This window comes from Porites lutea, chromosome 7, assembly GCF_958299795.1.
Source record: "Porites lutea chromosome 7, jaPorLute2.1, whole genome shotgun sequence".
In the NCBI taxonomy this organism is placed as follows: Eukaryota; Metazoa; Cnidaria; class Anthozoa; order Scleractinia; family Poritidae; genus Porites; species Porites lutea.
The window spans coordinates 30,913,462-30,929,994 of NC_133207.1; the positions used below are offsets into that span (position 1 = coordinate 30,913,462).

At 38.1% G+C, this 16,533-nt stretch overlaps 3 protein-coding genes across 4 annotated transcripts in view; 2 read left to right on the top strand and 1 right to left on the bottom strand.

Moving 5' to 3' along the window:
- Positions 1 to 16,533, top strand: part of LOC140942536 (uncharacterized) — a 136,293-nt gene that overhangs the window by 94,376 nt on the left and 25,384 nt on the right. The gene's annotated exons all lie outside the window — the stretch shown is intronic.
- On the top strand, positions 258 to 951 carry LOC140942928 (glutaredoxin-related protein 5, mitochondrial-like). The gene has a single exon (XM_073391948.1). The coding sequence runs from the start codon at positions 292 to 294 to the stop codon at positions 757 to 759; it is 468 nt and encodes a 155-aa protein (XP_073248049.1). The 5' UTR covers positions 258 to 291; the 3' UTR covers positions 760 to 951.
- Positions 1,848 to 15,413, bottom strand: LOC140943904 (kanadaptin-like). Its single transcript, XM_073393015.1, has 14 exons — positions 14,885 to 15,413; positions 13,492 to 13,666; positions 12,992 to 13,111; positions 11,437 to 11,506; positions 10,395 to 10,537; positions 8,902 to 8,988; positions 7,679 to 7,752; positions 7,433 to 7,502; positions 6,785 to 6,909; positions 5,927 to 5,991; positions 5,460 to 5,491; positions 4,900 to 5,318; positions 2,892 to 2,997; positions 1,848 to 2,365 (listed from the first exon to the last, which is right to left on the bottom strand). Exons 1-14 carry the CDS (start codon positions 15,350 to 15,352, stop codon positions 2,316 to 2,318), a joined length of 2,004 nt encoding a protein of 667 aa, XP_073249116.1. The 5' UTR covers positions 15,353 to 15,413; the 3' UTR covers positions 1,848 to 2,315.

Here is a 16,533-nt window from a genome sequence, read left to right on the forward strand (position 1 = left end):
CTGGCTGAAATTTTCGACAAGGTTATTTTTGATCCCTAGAGCTTTCGGATCACTAGACTTTCAGCTAGGAAATCCGAACAGATGAAAATTTTTTAGGGGATAAAAATATGCCTATATCTACCGTTTTAATACTAAAATACGTTTGACAATGCTATGTTTAAGAGGGTTTGAACTATATTCTCGTTGGGTGCCCCTCATTAATGCACTCGGTCTCGGGCTGCATTCGTCGTCAGGTCAAATATTGTGAATAAACAATTTTTAGACGAAGACTGGTACGAGTCATTATTCAAAATGGCTGCCTTTCTTGCGAAAAGAATTGTTAACAACTCTCTTCGCCTTAGTCCTGTCACTTTATGTATAACAAGTCGCCTGAGATATTTCAGTGATCAGATAGAGAAATGGACAAACGAGAGATTCGACGAGGTCGTTAAAAAAGACAAAGTTGTGGTATTCATGAAAGGAATTCCCAAGCAGCCTATGTGCGGTTTTAGTAACGCCGTGGTGCAGATCCTTCAAATGCATGGAGTTGAAACCTACGGCAGCTACAACGTTCTAGAGGACGAAGACCTGAGACAGAGAGTTAAGGAATATTCTAACTGGCCTACAATACCACAAGTTTATGTCGGTGGAGAGTTTCTCGGTGGTTGCGATATCATGCTACAATTGCATCAGAACGGAGAACTGATCGAAGAACTTCAGAAGGTTGGAATAAGATCTTTGTTGTTGGAAAAGGCGGAAGAAGATAATAAGGACAGTTGAAAGACTTCTTGAAATAGTTTGGGGGAAATTTTGACGTCATAACAAGTCTGACTGCAATGTCTTCGACCCAAGGTCTCTTTTAGACTTATTGCATAACAACATCGGTGAAAACAGTGTATTGGGGGGTTGAATTGTACGGATATTGAGTCCCCCTGCATAAAGAGCAAGTAAAAATTTTGAAAAACGCAATAATATCCTTGTGTTTAAGTTACTTATTACCACTGTGTTCACGTGTTCTTATGTGCAAAGATGCCAACCTTTGTGGGTCTCTGTGGTGTGCGACAAATGCAGACTTGCAGGCTGAAGCCCATAACCCAGAGCGAGCAACTCCCATACTAGGCCTATGTCACGGCGTTTTTATGGACCAGTTTATTTTTAGACACATTTTAGGGGACTTTTTCCCACGAAAATTGAATCTCCACCATGTCAATGAGCGCATTTGAAGTATATGATATCAAAAAAAGGCAAAAAATATGATTTTTAGGTCTGTAGGTTTTGCTGACTCATTTGTGGAATTTGAAAGATATTCAAAATTTGCGCCAAAACCATTCTGAAAATAAACTGGTCCGTGAAAATGCCGTGACACGAGCACATGGAAGTTGCTCGCTCCAGCTTATGGGCTCCTGTCACTGGCCTACTTGGTAGGCATTCGAAAGGGAAGGGGAAGGGTAATTTTGTATTTTGGGGGGGAAAGGCTAAATTTGAGACTAAAACAGAAAAGCTCAAGACTGGGAGATTTGTGATGTAACTGGGATACTCGAGGAGAATTAGCATGTTAAGCATGTGGTAGTTACATCAGGTGGAAATATGCACACCAAACTTTCTCAATAGCTCATTATGCAGTTATGGATGAAAACAAGGCTAGAGTTTTAACTCTAGGTTAAAACCTTGTTTTGATACAACCTTTTCTGCTTTCGTAAGCAAATTGTGTTGTTTTAATGCAAATTAGTGCTTTTAAAGCATAATTTCCATAATAAAACCAAAAAAGTTCATATCAAAACCAGGTCAAACTCAGCCTCCCGTTCACTTAAAGACTACTAAGGCTACAAAGCCCACAACTTTAAAATGGGCTTTTATTATCCACATTTCTCCACCTGACAAAGTTACATGATCAGTTCCAGATACCCATATAACCTTATCATATTTTTTTCCTAGTTTGATTATCAGCCATATTCTGCAACATGTTCCAATAATGTTTGGCATTGAGAGGAGGAAGCCAACTGGATTCTCTCTGAGAGCTGGAAATTGAGCCTTATTTTACCTTAAGTTCCAGGTCCAAGAGAGGCCCAGACCCTTCTCTTAAATACACATGACTAGGAAGTTCTCATCTATGTGTCAGCATAAAAGGAATCAGGACTGTCCCAACATATACTTATGTCTCTTAAATATTTTTATCTTCCATTTTGGCGTCTAAGTTGTCATATCATGGGCGAGTCTTTTATCCGCATTTTCCTGTCTTTAGAAAGATGCATTTAAATCTTAGGTGCCATTATTAAAATAATGCACTTGTATTTTCATGCCAACAGCAGCGGCTTATTGAAAGCAACTGATATTTCCTAGTAACCAAACTTCTCATTCAAATGGGTTCTTCCATCTCCTGTCTGACCTGAAAGTAATAAGAAATCCAAAGCATTATAAACAGATGTTTCCTTAAGGCAACAATTATTACATACAGTCAAACCTCCCATAAGAGACAACCCAAAATGTAGTGGCCGCTAACCAGAATTGAACTACAGGGGGTCTCTTTTGAGAGGAGGTTCGGACACTTCGTTGTCTTGGAAGAAAATTTCTTGCATGCAATTTTTAAGTTTAAGATGTGTGGCTTCAAGTTTTAATAAAGGAAAGTTCTTTGTACACTCTGAGTGGTGTAGTACATTCAGCGAACAAAGAGATCAGACCATGCATCAAGCAGTTACTTTTAAGAGGTTAAAAACAATGGAAAATTATATAACTGTTAGCTCAAAAAGTGTCAGCAAATGCTTACAAGAGATGAAAGGGAGAAGAAGGATTCAAGTCAAGTACAGTCATGGCTTCATAGACAGTACAAACCAGGGTTAAAGTATGTCAGTGATGCAGGTTACTGATAGCTATGAGTGGTATTACATTCCATCAAAGAAGGCAAGGGATCTCACCTTCAGGAGGCATCCAGGCGGTGTAAGTGGGGTCACTGTCCGATTGCCACTGAGTTGGAGCACTGTACATCCGCTTTTTCTTCTTTTTTGGGCTGACTCCTTCATTCTAAAGAAAATTGCACGTACATATAAATTTTGGGGAGTATTTAAGTGGTTTGCAGAAAACAAATAAACAAAGGGTGTAATATAATATTCATGATGTTGTGTTGTCTTCTTGAAAATATTTATCATCTTACACAAAAATCCCTCACTGCCTATGCTGTACATTTCCATTCAACTTAGAATTTTCTTAGTCATCCCACAAGTTCCTGGGCAAAAAAATGCCTTTAACTATCCAACCAAACCAATAATTCCTTTAACTACAAATTAAGGGTGTGCGCACTTAGCAGAACGCTCAGCTAGTGAACAAACATGCACAAACAGGTTTCGATAAGCATCAGCAACCGACAAAATGAGTTTGTAAGTGCCCCCAGGCACGAGAATCAGAGGTTGAGTTGATTTATTTTGTTATGCTCCTTTTTGTCACGTAAGTGCCTTGACTAGTCAAATGTTAATAATTATCTTGCACGTGATTAAGTTATTTCGTATACATCTAAAAGCACTCGTAAAGATTGTTTACTACATTTTGAAAGAAAGAAAGAAGGACGTCCATTTATTGAAATTCACGACGCCGCCAATAATGTAAGTTCGCTTTTAAGTCCGCCTTTTAGTTCGCCTTTTTGATATGTTTGTTTTTGGCTATTTGCCTTCTTTAATTCTGTAAATTTTGTTTCAGTTTCACGATACAATACAATGAAGTAAACAAGATTTCCAGAACAAGCCTGGTTAAGATTTTTTGTATTATCCGTGAATCTTGCGCGGTTTAAGCGGCAAACAAGTCCCGCTACAGAGTTGACTACTTTACTCAGAGAAGTTGGCTAATTTTTTTCCCTAAATTGGAAGCTGGGAATGAAGCATTAAATTAACGAAAGATTCTATCAAAATGTAATTTAAAACTCAATTTGCTGGACTTAAACATACTCTCTGCTTCAATTGTTAAATATTTATTAAAAGATTGAGCCTCTCTGTGCATTACATGTTCATTCTGATCAGAATCACATTATCTTTTGTACCCAATTTAGTGCCCAGAATGCTGGAAATCGCCTGTCAGGAAATCGAAAATTTTTTAAATTTTCTAGGGGAGCACACCCCCAGACCCACTTAGAAGAAGGAGACTAAAAGTCCCTTGTTGATACAGTCGGTTTCTTTAATCAAATTTACAAACAATAAAATTTATAAAGACTTAAGACATTTCTTTTTATAAATTAAGTGACCACAGATCTCTGTAGTGTTGTACTAGGATATGATCAGTTGTGTAGGAGCTGCTCATAAGGTCTCTCCTCATTGGTCGCAGAAAACAATGACATGTCATTCTTTCAATATTGTTTCAGCATTGTTTGGGATCAGGGTTAGGCACCATTGGTGACTTCTCTTCTGAGCAGCTGCTATGATACAAGTGGCTAGCATTACCTTAGATTCAGTACAAACATATATGAAATAAGAATGTAATATGGCTTACTGCATAACTAGATAACAGTACCTTATAAAATGAAAGTGAAGAAATGATGGTCGCAGTGAACGCAATTTATGCAATTGCCTAAAGAAGCCTGAAAAAAAATTCAGGACTTCAACGGGGTTTGAACCCGTGACCTCACGATTACCGGTGTGATGCTCTACCAACTGAGCTATGAAGCCACTGACGTTGGGAGCAGGTCAATTCTGGGTTCATATGTTCCCATGAAAGAAATGAGTGTTAATGATATATGAAATATATGATTGTTAATGATATATGAAATAAATCATATATGAACTGTGGATATGATTTATTTCATGTATCATTAACAGTACCTTATAAATAACCTAGCAGGTTAAATCAAAATTAACCTAAAATAAAATTTGACCTGTAACACCTAAAAGCTGCAAGTGTGAGGTACATGTAATGTACAAGTATATAACTCTTTATACTTACATTTTCTTCAGGCTTCTCATTTAAATCCTCGGCCTTTACATCTGCTGATACACTCGACCCAACTCTTTTTCTTTCATCTTTCTTGTCTTCATCAGCTTTTGCAGAATCTTTAGTCTTTTCCTTAATATTAGTCTCTTTATCTTTCACTATCTTCTCCTCTGTTAAAATTGTTTTAGATGTTTTATTTTTTCCTCTGGTCAAAGAAGGCAAACCAGGAACAGCAAACTCTTGTTCTTTTTCTGGACTGTTTTTATCACTGACTCTTGCAGAAGTTACTGAGCTTTCCCTGGACAAACTTTCATCCTTTTGTTTTTCTTCCATGAAAGCAACTGATTCATGTCGCGAATCTGTATTTTGATCTACAGTCGATGTTGATGTACAATCACTTGTTTCAGACTTTGTCATCGTAACTACCCCATCTAAACGAGGATAAAGGAGATAAGAACACTGATATTTTTGAGATATCAAAATAAAGCAATGATCCTTACTTGTGATCACACTATCCCAGTTACAGACGTCATGGCCTCAGATTTAAAATATTAATATCTTCAAATACTTACTATTTTTAACAACTGATTCATTTGAAGGTGGCCTGGATAAATGCAAAGACATTTTTTAGAAACTACTAAAAAGTACCTGTTAAAGACAAAATAAGCTTTTTATTTTTTAATAATACTACAGCATGCTTACTATAGATACCACCTAATAATAGGTAGGTTGATGTATGTCTGCAGGTGGGGTAAAAGTGAATGAATTTATGCCACAGGAAACCATCACTCACCTGCTCACCTAGAGCTCAATAAGATAACTATATATTTGCATGAACAACTACAAGAATTACTGCACCAACCTCTTATTTGATAAACCACTCTCCCAAAACGAGAGCACAAAATAATATGCCAAAAAGGTTTAATTTGATGTGTCATAGTAAAGAACTTTATTTTTCACATTCTTAACAGTCAGAATAACACATCACACCTGGCTGCAAGGGGTTTGAGAGATTAAAATGAGTTTCATTAACACTTACGCTGCAACTGGAGGCAGACTTGCTGGTTTAGCCACATTCAAAAGTTTAACAAGACTTTGCCTTTCCTGCAGATGAAAAAAAGAGAACTTACGAATTGCTGGTATCAGGAGAAACGTGTAATGTTACAGTTGAATATTTTGAAAGAGGCTACGTCTGAGAATTCTCTGATCTCCGATACTTAATGTTCAACACCCTGGAACTTGTTATGAAATGTGGTGGAAATAATTATTTAATAATCTGATTAAATGACTATAACCATTTATCTACAATACCAGTAATTCCATTGAGCCTTGCCTGCCCCAACAATCTCCCACATGATCTCAACCCCATAATAATAAACAGTGAGTGACTGAGTGCAATAAGTCCCCAGGTGAATCCTGATCCATATCACATTCTCCCTCTCATTCAAAAGCATATGCATAGCAGATAGGTAGGAGAATTTAAGCACTTCATCAAAGTTAACTAAGAGGCTTTACTAAGTCACCCCTTGTTGTAATGACTTTAAATATGACTCCGAAAACAAATTGTGTTTACTGATCCAAGCACACCCTCTTGAAACTTTTCTTCGTGAGACATAAGTCTTTCTGGATCTTTCTTTCTCTTTGCTACATCACAAGGCAAAAAATATTATCTTCTTATTATTACCCCAGTCACAGATCAAAAACGAATCCTAACTTTCAGCAAATTGAATCATGCTGGATCAGTCTGCATGAAGTGTATTAATACTGTCTATCATTTAAGAATAAGGGGGAGTGGAGGGAAGCATAAGAGAGAGGGGGGGGGGGGGGTTAATAACTTTATAACCCTGATTATTTGGGAGGGGGACTTAAAAAAGGATTTTGGGGAATTAAAAAGCACCTTTTTTAGGTCAAACACTTTTCTTCTTATCTGTGATCTAGATGTCTTATCCATAGTTGTTCCAAGGGAGCTCATGTAATCATCCAAAGAGTCTGCAGAGACTTCAGAGTTGGATCCACTCTTAGCTTCAAACAAATATGACAACAAAATTAATGATACTATGTAAATACTGAATACAGGGTAAGAGGATTTTTTGGTATCTGGAATAATCAAGGGCTCTGTAAGTGTTAACAGCCTCAGCCTTTGGCCTCTGCTGATAACACTATCCTTGATTAATCCGGAGATCACAATCCATGACAAAATTGTTGAGACATTGTCCTCAAATGGAGTTGCTTCAGAGAACAAAACAATCAAAATCCACCCCCACCCCCTCCCGACTCTGCTCCATTCAAAGTTGGGGTGTTGTTTTGTCCCTTGCAGGTGCCTCAAACAGCAGCACAACATTGCATAGAGGGGGGTGGAGAAGGAAAAGCTTCATTTACCCTTTTTGAAGGCCACAAAACAACGGAAAGGGCCTTTAGGGCAAAAAGTGTCTCTACTTATTGTTTGGCACTGATTGCAGTTTGACATTGCCCTTGGAAATCAGGTATTGTGCTCGCAACCCACAGATTATTTTGAATACAAAAAGGATAAGTTATAAGAGCTTACCAGCCATATCTTGTTGGAGTTTATTTTCACAGTCATGAATTTCACTGTCCAATGCTCTAAGCTTAACTGTCTAAACAAACCATAATTTAATCTTAGTTTATAGAATAGTATACTTTATAAAATTGCACATTTTTTGTATCACTGAGAAAGAGCCTTAGGGGTCCAATAAAACAACAACATTCATTACTGGAGATGAACAGAGAAGGTAATAACACTATGTGTATGTAAGAATGAAAAATGACTCACCAATGTTTCATAAGTTTCCAAGGTTGGTTGATCTTTACCAGCACGCTTCATCCTTTGGATTCTCTTTTTTTCAACTACAGGAATAAATTAAAACAGTTAATTATTAATAAATAAGGCTTTCAAGTTCAAAATCGGCATGAAATAATATTATTGCTACTTGGTGAATCAAATAAATAAATAAAAAATGATTTAGAGGAAGCACATCCACTGACTGGTCCTTCGTCTACCTAATATCTAGTCGAATTGGAGTAAGGAAAAGTTGGTTTTTGAGGAGAGGGGAAAACCGCAGTACTTGGAGAAAAACCTCCTGGAGAAAAGGAGAGAGCCAACAACAAACTCAACCCACATATGGTGTCAATGCCGGGATTTGAACCCATACCATTCTGGAAGGCACTGAATTGATTGAAAGTAAAGGGTGTTTCTAGGATGTTGCAAAACCTGTTGTTGGTGTATGGCTATTAGGTATGGTCTGGGTATTGTTCCCTGTCTTTCAATCTTTGGTATTACATAATTTGGTGATCACACTAGCTAGTTTGCAACACAAAAAACACTACCAAAACAAAGGACATAAACTGACTTATCCAATCAAGTTTATGACAAGTCTTAAATCTGTAATCATCATTCATCACTGTATTCTATGCCTGGTTGATATTCTTTTAGCAATATTTGAGTAGTCACCATACACGATCTCTCAAGTACTTCAGCTGTCAGTGTAATGCAAGGCTGTGCTCTAAGGAAAATTGAAGGGAGCCCAGTGCTCTGAACCTGTAAAATCTAGGGTGACCAGCATATGATTTGTATGAAAAAACTAAGATTTTCTAGTCATCCAAGAGCAAAAGTTGGAAACCGACGGCCACCAGGCTCTGCCACAGCACAGCCCTGTGATGCAGGTACAAATACGTTTAGACGGAGATGGGGGGTACGGCATAGGTGCGACATTTGAACACTTCCTTTGTCCCAATCCTGGGGATTTTGACCACAAATTTTGCCCCAAACTGCAGTTTTCTTAAACGCAGAAAGGGATATGTTTTTTTGGATTGGAACAATTTTCCAGTCCCAAGGGTGGGGAATTTGACCAAAAAATTCTAAAAAATTCAAATGCCACACCTTTGCCCTCAACCCCCCCCCCCCCCCCCCCGCCCCCCTCTCTCTTTCCAAAGATTGACACCTACATAATGATAATATTTTTCTTATAATTTTTTGCATTAGCTGAATTTACCAACCTGATCCAGTCCTATCCAAGAATGTGTCTTCATCACTGTCATAAAAATCATTTTCTTCCCAATTCTTCTCTTTGTGCTTTTTACTTTCTAAGATGAACAACATAAATCCATTGAGGTTATCATACACAAAATAAGAGCCATATTAATATATTACATTCTCAATCATTCATACACCACATAGTAAAAAGGGCCATATGCAGATAAACAAGGTAAGTTAAGGAATGGTGAACGCTACAAAATGCTAGAAAATCACAGGTTGCAAAAAAATTATAATAATATATATCTGATCTCAAAATCGTGCAAGCATTATGTGATGAGTCCAAAGTCTTTTTTTTCCATTTCCTTCCTATGTCACTGTCTTCAACTTTTTGCCATTAACTTTCTGATTTTAAACCATAGGTCTCAGCTTCTCAGTGACTCTTCATTTGACAGGTACGATTCACATTTTACATTTTACTGTCAAATATGAACTCAACCAGAAAGCTGTAAAGAGGTGAAATATCTCAGGAACATAAGCAAGCCCTGGTCACTCAAGACCGTTTCTTTTGAAGATATTAGGGAGCTTTAGCATCGACGACGGCAACAGCAGCGAAAACGTCAGTTTTAAAATGAATTCCTGTTTTTTCAATCTTTGTCGCCTTTATTCCAATTTGTTGAAAATGACAAGTGTAGGCAAATTTCCCTGGAGTTGATTTCTTGAGGACTCGATCAAGTTTAGAGAGAGAAAAAGAGATTTGTCGTCGCTTGTTTACGTCCTCCATAAAACTTGCAATTAGGCATTTTCAGGTCATAGTCGTGCAAGGATGGTAAAGAAATGTACAAAAAAGCATGATGCATGTGCAAAGTTGTTGTTTTGCATAATAAACCTATTGCTTTTTTGACATCCTTGTTGCCGTCGCTGTCGTCGTTGCTAAAGCTCCCTATTCTAGGTAACATGGGGTGCTCCTCCCTACTTTAGCCCTGCATTCCCCCCCACCACCACCACCATTTCTTGCTTGTTTCCAGCACCCACTATTTAAGTCTGTGCTCCCTGTTCAGCTTGGGCCTGTGAAAGCCAGGTTAAAGGAGCTTTGTCAAGAAAGCCTAATATGTAAAGGTGGAGATGAAACTGAACTCAGAGGAAAGACAGGGGGGAGAAGTGTTTGGGGTATCCTGTGAGAAGCGGTTTCTTTCTAACATGTCTTTTAGCATTTATGAAGTAGCTGGTTTAATAATACACCCCATTTCTATTGGGGCATAAACAAACCAGCTATGTGACTGACAAACCATGCAGAGGACTTAACAAATACTGAAATGCCATGCCAGAAAGAAAACCTCTGCTTGCAGGGCATTTTGGGGGAAATACACGTATGTACACATAAATGAAACCTGCCACCTTCAATTCAAGAGTCTACATTGTAATACTGGTAGTCTAACAAGGATCACACTATTAACCCCCCTACTATCACTGAAAACACTAATTATTAAAATTAGGAACCACTCCATATAATTACCATGTGATGATTGCCTTAGAAGCCCTGAAGCATCTAACATTCTACAAGCCTCTAAGGCACATTCAAGCACAGCATCTTTCTTCTTTCCAGCAACAGCAGCTTCAGCATACAGTGGCTCTCCACTTGGACCATCAATGGGAAGTCTATGAGCAAGAAAGAAATACTGTGTGTAATTATACAAATGCAGAGCTAACCCTTGAGTTAAGGGGTAAGCACCCTCTGTCCTCAGTGTTCAGTACAGTAAAAACCCACGAGTAAGAACCTACATTTTCCAGGGTTAGCGTCAACAGGTTATTACATAAATGGTGGTTAACATAAATTTAGGCTATCTAGGTTCTTAATAGGTTCTTAATTTCTTGCAAAAAGTTATGTCGTTGCTAAGAAGATTTTAGTGATCAGCACCCTTAAACTTGCATACCTAACAATTGCTTATATTTTAATATGACCATAATAGAGATCTATTCTCACATGAATTTTAATTTCTTGAGTCAAAACAACTTTATATACATAATTGTGCTGTAAAACACAATATTATAAACATTTTCTCAATGACCTCAATCAAACAACATTTTATATATACAGTACTAACTTGCCTTTTGCAATTGCAATTATTTAACTTCATTTCTTGCCTCTTTCGCAAGCTCAGCCGGCAAGAAAAACACTTCTTTTTTCTTAATTGGTGTGAATGACACTGTATTTCTAAAATCATGTTATAGAGACATGTCAGGCAGTTTTTATGTTTAAGTCTGTGGATTAAAAACAATGGAAAATTCTTACACTGTCTCTCCAAAAAGTGGTCACAGTCACTTCACAAGAGGTCTTATATGTACCTATAGCAAACTGACTGGGAAAATATTTTTGTTTTGGATAGGTGGTGGCTGCTTATGGAAGGTGGTCACTCAAGAGAGAAGTGTCTGCACATGGAGGTTTGACGGCGTATTCTTAATACAAAATAATGCAAGCCTACTGTATGACTGCACCTTCACAACAGGAACACTACACTTCACACTTAAAATACGAGTGTACAATTCATTGAACTTACTTGACTTTGCAATGATATACTCTTGCATGTCCTGGACCTTTTTCTTCAACGTCATACTCTAACTCCAATCCTAAGACAAATGGTTACTGCAAAGATTAATCACTACCAAGAAATTACAGAAGAAACCACTTAACATGGACACTTGAGATACAGCCCAAAGTTTCTGTATTATGTGGGTGTCCAAGTATTGTAAATTAGTATATACACACTCAGTGATCTTGGTAATTCAAGCAATCTGATTGGTTAGCTATCTCGGACTATGACGTTATATTCACCGCGCTAGGCGGTGAATATAAAGCCGAACAAAATCGCTGTCGTGAACTGGGTGTTTTGCCAAAGTTTCAAAGTAAAACCTTTTTGAAAATACATGAATATCCAAGTGCTGATGACTTTGAAGGCAAGAAAAGACTTCATGGTGTTTAAGCAGCGTGATTTATTGTGAAGTGGTTTACTTTAGCTGACTTTTTGTACGCTCGAAGCTATGTTTACCACTACAGAGGAAAACGAGGTCGCTTTGTCACTGTTTTGTGATTTCGGGATTTTCTCGCAAGACCAATTTTGCCTATAAATAGAAGTTAATTTATGGAGAAGAGAGGAAGACAAATATTTTCGAAAATTGTACATGCCAGCAAGTTAACAAGGCAAAGAACTTTTTTTTTTGAGATAATCAACGCTCACCTTGATCGCAGCCGCTGTTGACAGCATTTGCAAGAAGCGACGAAGAAAATTTTCTCATTCACGGTGAGTTGACAGAAACAAATAAAGCTCTAGATACTTTTCTTCTCAGAATTGGGTAGTAATTTAAATTTTCGGCGTTTTCTTTTAAACCGTTGATGCTAAAGCTTACAAAACTTGATACAAAAGGATGAAAACTATCATTTGCCATTTTTGAAGATACTGTAAAGATCTAACTTTTGCGCATCCACTGTTTACGTCTTCGTGTTCACGCATGAATTCACCCGTCAATCAAACTAATCGTTTTTTAATGGTTTCCTTTCTGATTCTGTTGAGATCACTTCGTGTGAATATACTAAAACAATTATTCACCTCAGGCTCAGTTAATATTTTTGAATAATCCCCTCGACTTCGTCTCGGGGATTATTCAACAATATTAACTTCACCTTCGGCGAATAATTGTTAAATATATTCTGTTGATAAACTCCAGAGCATCAAATATACTGGATGAGTCTTTTAAACAGAGACTTGCTATTCAAGTAGCCACATATATGTAGCATGAAGAAAAAGTTAACGTATTCATCTACTTGAAATAGCAGATTTACCGAAAAAAAAGGGGGTTCAGTAATCATACGATGGGTCATTGAAAGACTTTGTTTAATACTTTAAGCCCCAATATCTACATGCAAATTCTTCAGACTGATCTCTGTACATATTCTTAAAGAATTAATTAAGAGAATTTGATAAAAGATCAGAGCATTTTCTCAAAACCTTTTCTCTTGATTCTGTATTGATTTTCTTAGGAGAAAATTGATGGTGTCCCAAATGTCCATCATTTTACTGTTTTTTTTTTTTAACTTCAAAAACCTGAGTTTCTGACCTTCTCTTTCAAAGAAACCCCTCAGTGTCTTTTTAGGATCCTTAAAGTGATGTTCCTCTGGGTTCTTGTCAACATCTCCAAAATCTGCTAGATAAGCAGGTTCCTCAACAGCATCTTCTCCTAAAAACAAAATTTGAATGCTTTGACACCTCAATAAATTATTGTTATTTGCCTCTTAAAGTCGCATATGATCAAATTCCAAACCACTGACCAGTTTCTGTACTCCAGTGCTGTATAAATAAACAACAGCAGGTGTCATAGAGTGCCAATCTTTAGTTTTTATATGAATGGACACTTCTTAAGCAGATAGTAGCTTTCAGCTTATTAGTTAGGAATATAGCAGAGGGATCAACAGACAAACTGCATCGATTTTGGCACTTTCTCATTTTCTTCAAAAAATTTAACATTTTCATATTTTGAAAGACTTAGAGAGAAAGATAATAGATTGCTTCTGCTGCAGCACTAGTTTAGAGGTAGGGTTTTCAGTGTTTTTATCTCACCCATTCCCCAATCTATTCCTCCATCTTGTTCATGTTCCTTGCTTCCCTCCCTTTCTTTCTTCCATTCCTCATACTCTTCTTCAGTCATTACACGTCCCACTTCACTGACACTTTTGGGAGCAACTTGTTCAGCTGGAGCTTGGTCCATGTCTGCTTCTTCAGGTTCCTCAGGCCCCTTCAAAAAAGAGGAGAAGAAGATTTCTCTCAGAATTTATTTTAAATCTTTTTCTTCACATTCCAGAGGTAGCTACCGTATTTATTCGACTATAAGCCGATCTCGTCTATAAGTCGAGACCCCAAACTTTGAACGTGTAGACTCGGCATAACGAGAACCAAAAATAAATCGAAAACACCCGGCTATAAGCCGAGACCCATTCATTATTACAAGACTGAATTGTTAACTACGGGAAAACCTAACATTTTTGGAAAAAAATCACATTGATTGTCATAAATGAGGCTTAGACGATAACACACACTTATTATGTTTTGTGGCTACTTATAATAACCTAGTGAAAATACGTTATCAGATTCACAGGTGGCTTAAACATGTTTATATATCAAATATTTCGGCATAATTTTGGCACCTCTACGTGAGGCATAGACTATGTTTCATTTGCCCCAGTGGAAGCCTTCTTAAGAAGAAAGCTTTCAATCAAGTCACAACCTGTTGCTGAGATAAAATTTTCCAACAAACATTTGTTTACATAGCCTAATATATAACACTCGAGGGGTTAGGAGAATTCTTGAAGGTTATACAAACCCTCAACTTCTTCTTTGCTTTGGAGGGCAGTGGGATAAGTGCTAAATCGGAAAACAGTACACACAGTGACCGATCTAGGGGTATTCTTCTCCAATAATATATTTAGCACTACAGATTTCCTCCAGTTTTATTATTCTGGGATTAAGAAAGCTTGTATTAAAGACAGTTCTCCGATTATATGATTCTTCCAATTTTTGCGATTTCCACTATTCCGTGACTGTAGTGTACCTAGTGTTCAATTTTACCCAAATGGCCAAATGATTTTTGGGGGGGTTTGACTTCTGCCATCATTTGATCATCTCCGTCAATTGAAGTCCACAGTAACCCTGCTGGGATACATGTATTTCATGACAATGATCTTGCAGGAAAATGAACAACCTAAAATTAAGTGGTTGAAAGAGAACCTGCAAAATTTCAGGCTTGATGAGGAAGTGAACCCTGGTCAACTTTACAATGACCACACTCAATGTTTAAGGTTCGATTCCCAGTCAAGCCTGAGATTTTTCAAGTTCTTTTTCAACCACTTATGTGGTTCATTCCACTGGGAGGATCTTGAACACTTTCAGGATTATCTTGACTTTCAAAATATGATTCATTTCATATAAGTTTTTTTCAATGAGTGTATTTCCTTACCTGAAGAATAAATAACCTTGAACTTCCACCAAATTTGAACACGTATCCAACACGTAGCCGGTAGTAGCGTTTGGGTTCAATGCGAGACTTGTTTACAGTAGTTCCATGTGTGCTACCGAGGTCATACATATAAAAACCTTTCTCGCTGTTCGAGCTGTCGCTTGTCTTGTACTGGATAACTGCATGGTACCTAGACACCGAGGGATGTTCTAAACTAACGTCACAGTTAGGAAGTCTTCCAAAAACATGAAACGGTTTAGTAGTAAGATCGATATTAGAGATAATACACCCGTTCTTTAAAACTTCTAAGCTGTACAAGTCCTCAGGAACCCCACTCCACGAGGGAACCTTGTAGGGCAATTCTGGTGTTGTCTCCTTCTTTTCTTTCATCGAAGACTTTCTTTTTAATCCTTCATTGTCCGTTTTCGCCTTCTCTTGGAGTTTTGATCGAATGCAAGGTGGAGGCATGTCAAAATTATCGGCTGCTTCCAGCGTTTTCTCAGGTGACGTTTTATCAATTTCAACGTCCGCCATCTTGGAAATATTACTGTGGACTTTGTGTAAGGCACATGTAACGTACCCCTCAAAACCTGGATGGGCGCGAGACCGCCCGCATCCAAAATACCCCTTTCCCTCTCTCCTCTGCAGAGGCTTCTTTGTGTTGTGCGAAATAGCGGGGAAATGGACTTAGTCCCCAGGGCTCTACCCCCTTTGGGCGGTGTCACAGCGTTTTGGGCATCCCCGCGTTTTGGGCATCCCCTTCCTCATATTACTGCAGCGTTTTGAGCATCCCCCGGTACCCTCCCGGGATGCCCAAATCGCTAGTGTTTTGGTCATCCCCTCCAAAAAAATACTGGATTTCGCGGGAAAATCGAAAACGTTTTAGAGATGGCTTCCGCTAAATATAGAAATCGTTTCCAGTATCTTAAAAAGAAGGCTTATCCGGAAGGCTTTACAAAGCAAAAAAACGACTAAGCGAAATTTGCCAAAAAGTTCGAATATGACTCAAAATTAGAGTCCTTGTTCTAGGTGGCCAAAGAGAAGATGGCACAGCTCTTCGACGAATTGTTCACCGAGGAAGAGAAAGCGAGGGTCTACGAAGAGTGCCACTCTGCCCCTTTTCTGGACACGCCGGCCGCGATAATACTTTTGCACCCTGTGAAGGTTGTTCCCAAGGTGTGGTACTCGGTCGGAATTGATTTAATAGAAGCCCCTACTACATCTCAAAACGGCAACGGATTTTTTCTGTCCCGTAGGTGCAAGAGGCCTCTGTAGAAATTGTGTGACAGCCTTTTGTGTGTCAAGTAGAAGTTGTACAGGCCTCAAATGTCATGCATACTATGAATTCAACACCGCAAAACGCAGTTTTATTCATGTTTGCCTGTTGATTGTTTTGTTTAGTATTCTTGTTTTTGGCTGTTTGGAAACAGACCATCGCAGCTGCCGGCAATTGCGGCATTTCTCGCTGGTAAACAGTTCTATTAAATAAAATTGAAGCTTTGGAAACAATGAAGCGTTGTACTGCGAAGGGATGTTATGCGGTTGTAAATTTCAGTTTCGTCCCGTTTTGAGCCAACGTTTACTGCCTATGGGTTTTTTTTTCTGCCCAATAAACCCGGCGAAAAGTGTCAAACGATATAATTCTAACA